Here is a 3,950-nt window from a genome sequence, read left to right as displayed (position 1 = left end):
AGTCTCCACTTGCATTGGAGCACAGCAGAAGGGTGAGGCGATCTTTCATGGGCTTAAGTCCTGGTAGCTTTGTCTCTTCCTGGGTGATGAATGTCCTTCTTGGCATTTTTTTCCAGAAGAGTCCGGTTTCATCACAATTAAAAACTTGATGTGGCACATATCCTTCCTCCTCAATGAAACTAGCAAACGTAGCCTTGTAAGCCTCGGCTGCAGCAGAATCAGAACTAGCAGCTTCCCCATGACGAACATTATGTAGGCCAGTTCGTCTCTTAAATTTCTTGAACCAACCCCTGCTAGCCTTGAACTCTTGAGCTTCGCTAGTTCCTGGTATGGTCTTGCTGAGATCGTCATGAAGGTGCCTAGCCTTCTCGCAGATCAAGCCCTCACTTACGCTATCACCAGCAAGCTGTTTTTCATTAAGCCATACTAAAAGCAGCTTTTCCATCTCCTCAATCACTTGTGTCCGTTGCCTGGAGAGACAGGTAACCCCCTTAGACACATTGGCTGCTTTGATGGCTTCCTTATTCTTTAATATTGTCGAGATAGTCGACTTAGCCATCTTGTACTGAGCGGAGAGATCAGAGACTCGAACACCACGCTCATGCTTTTCAATAATTTCTTTCTTCTCATCGATGGTAATTTTCTTTAAAACTTTCTTGGGTGGCATCTTGAATCAATAAGAAGTTCAATACACAAAGAAAAAAAAAAAAAAAAAAAAAAAAAAAAAAAAAACACTTTCAACAGGAAAAAAAGCACTGTGAACAGTTAGCAATGACGAACAAACTGCCGCACACCAGTTCGTAGCGAGCGCTCAACTGCAACTGAGAGTGAAGGACAGCGTCAGCGTGGGTGAGCGGTTGCCGCCTGCCGGCGAGCCGTTTAACCGCGTTCGTCCCCCGAAATATCGTTCGTCCCCTGGGTCGATATATTGACAAAATTTTTGGTCGTCTCGCGAATTGTTCGTCCTTAGAGACGTTCGTCAAGCGAGGTTTTACTGTAATGATAATAACCATAAATAAATAAATGCAACAGCATTAACACAAAATAATCTTATTTACGAATTAGGTTTATTTAGGCTTTGCTTCGCACCTGTCGCGAGAAAAAAAAACGCATGCACATTTAAGCCGTCTCCTTCCACTGTGCACAGTAGTGCCGCCTTAGTATCCCTACTTTGCCGGAAAAATTTAAGGTCGGATACTTTTTATGGTGAGAAACGACTGTCATTATGTAAAAAAGAATTAAAGGAAAACGGGAAAAAATATGTATGTCAAAGAAAGGGTGACTAGAATAATAATATTTCTAACACAATGACTTAAATACACGAGGACACATCAAGACACTCCATAGTCTCCCGATAGTCAGCAAGGAAAGGTAACCATCTCACCGCACAATGTATCACTCTGTAGTCTGTATGGTGAAACATTACACGATCTCTGGCGAATAACACATTCAGGCAGCCTCCTGCTGCCCTCCCCTGCCCCCTTCGCGATACATTAGGCACCATACTCACTGGAGGATTGGTCCCGATGTTATAAGTGGTGAAAATCCTGCAGTACTTGTCCAAAGTAACGCGTCTCTCTTCTGGGACGTCCCTCTCATCACACCAGATCTTGTACAATTCGTAACATCGAGCTTGACTGTATCCAGGTGGGAGGTACACACGATCATGACTCTTTGCTCTTGAATAATGGGAAGAACAGGTGGGCAAAGATTTGATGTGGTCTTGAGCAAACTGCATAATGTCATCTGGTGTCTTGTTCGGTGCAGGCCCTGCCCCACGCATATCCACAGGAGCAACACCTGTCTCTCCCAACTTCTTCACGACGTTAAACACTCGTTTCGAACTGATGGAATGGATATGGAGAAAGGCCGTCTTACACACCACTACTTTCTGGTTATTCACGATCACCGTATACTCGAAAGTAGCTTTCCTCACACTCTCATCTCCTGCATACTGCCGAGCCACGGGATGCGATGTCACCACTTTAGACAGGTAAGCAGATTGGGCATTATGGTCACCCATTTTCCAATATTCATCGAATATCTGCTGCACTTTGTCATGACCAACAACATCAAAACACTTTTTAGGGCACGTACAGGGGCCCCAACTTGTTTTGCCGCCACCACGTGATGCGTAAAGCGGCTCGTGTATTCTTGTCCACTGTCTCGCCTCTTCTTGCTTATAGTCTTCTTCCACTTTGATACATCTCTAACCTTCCTCTTCTTAGCTATATCAGAGCCTTCAGCAGTAGGTTGATCAGCTGCAGCTTCATCACTGGAGGAAGCCATTCTTGATGCCAAGACCAAAACTGGTGCGGACCAAACCGAGAATGTGTGTATGGTGTAGCTGATGCGGGAGTAATAGGCCTGGCAAGGGAGGGAAGGAAGGATTTGGGGGGAGACTCTGGGCTAAAGTAAACAAAGGCTGTGATTGGCCGAGGTGGGGGCGCGGCTATGAGTCACGAGAATACTCGCCGCTGATTGGGGAGCGCACGGCGAGGCTCAGCGCACCTCCCTGCTCTTGGTACCTTCTTGCTCGCAGATCGGAGAAGTTTGTCGCGACTTTTTTTACGCATTATCACTCCACTTTGAGGCTTCGTATAGGTACCCATATGGTCGTATTTCACTTGGCCGACAATTTTATATGACTTTTACACCCTTCGTATTTTTGAGGGTTGGTACCCTCTGGCTCGGGGCGCCTCATATTTCCACTCTGCACTTGATTTATTAATATTCAACGCAAGATGTGTGTGTGTGTGTGTGTGTGTGTGTGTGTGTGTGTGTGTGTGTGTGTGTGTGTGTGTGTGTGTGTGTGTGTGTGTGTGTGTGTGTGTGTGTGTGTGTGCGCGCGCACGCAAGGACGTTCAAGGACGTGACAAAAGTTCAGTAGTTTGAACTTGTCACCGGAAGTAGGATGTGTTACGGAGCACGCCATCACTTCACTGACGTCCCGCTCACGACTCTTAGTGATTTGTAAGAGATTTTAACACATGTTATGAAGGGACGCGAATGCTGTGTAAGGGAACTTGAATGTTAAGAAAACGGACACTAGTCAAAATAGCTTTCGCCTGATTATACATTTGCTTTCCTTTTAGTTATTCATCCGTATGAATGTTGAACTGATAAATCAAACATTAAAAAATGTTCCATTAGCAAAGCATTATGCCGTCGTCAATTTATGCCTTCCCTCCTAACACTGGCCGAAGGTAAAGGACTCGTTCCCTCATGTATGAAGTTCGCCTTTCTCGTGCAATCCACACAGCATACACAACACAACTAAAGAGTTCTCTTCCACACTTCTCATCTTATCTTGCAGTCTTTCATATCAACTAACATTCTTGTAATTTTCGAATGTAAGATTTCCTATCCACCTTCTTGCCCCGCTGTACAATAATATCAACTCATTCAAGCCCTTATTGCGTCCATCACACTAGTGAAAGAGTTCACACTCGGCCACTGGAGCTGCTTCCTTCATCACACAATAGAGCCACGTTTAAGTCATAGTCAGCGTGTGTGTGTGTGTGTGTGTGTGTGTGTGTGTGTGTGTGTGTGTGTGTGTGTGTGTGTGTGTGTGTGAGAGAGAGTGAGAGAGAGAGAGAGAGAGAGAGAGAGAGAGAGAGAGAGAGAGAGAGAGAGAGAGAGAGAGAGAGAGAGAGAGAGAATTTTTTTCTTTTTTCTCCTTCCAAGCAAGTGTGCATGGGCGTACGCGCATGGAACAGGAGCAGCACATCACCCTTAGCGCCACGTGTCGGGTGAGGAGCATCTCCAAGCATTTCTTTCCCCTTCACTCAATGCCCTTCTCTTTGGCGTGTGTGACAACCAGTCTTTCTCCATAGGCGGTGACGTGACGGACACTAAGCAATGAGCAAAGCCCTTCCATCACTCACATGGAGTCATGGTATGAGTTACAGTGGACACTAAGTATGAGCTCCTGAAGACACCGCCGCCTC

At 45.7% G+C, this 3,950-nt stretch overlaps 1 protein-coding gene across 1 annotated transcript; it reads right to left on the bottom strand.

Moving 5' to 3' along the window:
• Positions 1 to 1,307: 1,307 nt before the first annotated feature.
• On the bottom strand, positions 1,308 to 3,499 carry LOC123510060. The gene is given in 2 exon segments (XM_045264839.1): positions 1,308 to 2,103; positions 2,106 to 3,499. Coding segments are annotated over 2 exon segments (975 nt in total). The 5' UTR covers positions 2,290 to 3,499; the 3' UTR covers positions 1,308 to 1,312.
• Positions 3,500 to 3,950: the final 451 nt, after the last annotated feature.

This window comes from Portunus trituberculatus, chromosome 28, assembly GCF_017591435.1.
Source record: "Portunus trituberculatus isolate SZX2019 chromosome 28, ASM1759143v1, whole genome shotgun sequence".
In the NCBI taxonomy this organism is placed as follows: domain Eukaryota; kingdom Metazoa; phylum Arthropoda; class Malacostraca; order Decapoda; family Portunidae; genus Portunus; species Portunus trituberculatus.
Note: the sequence above shows the minus strand (reverse complement) of the source record. Positions and strands in the feature narration are given on the sequence as shown.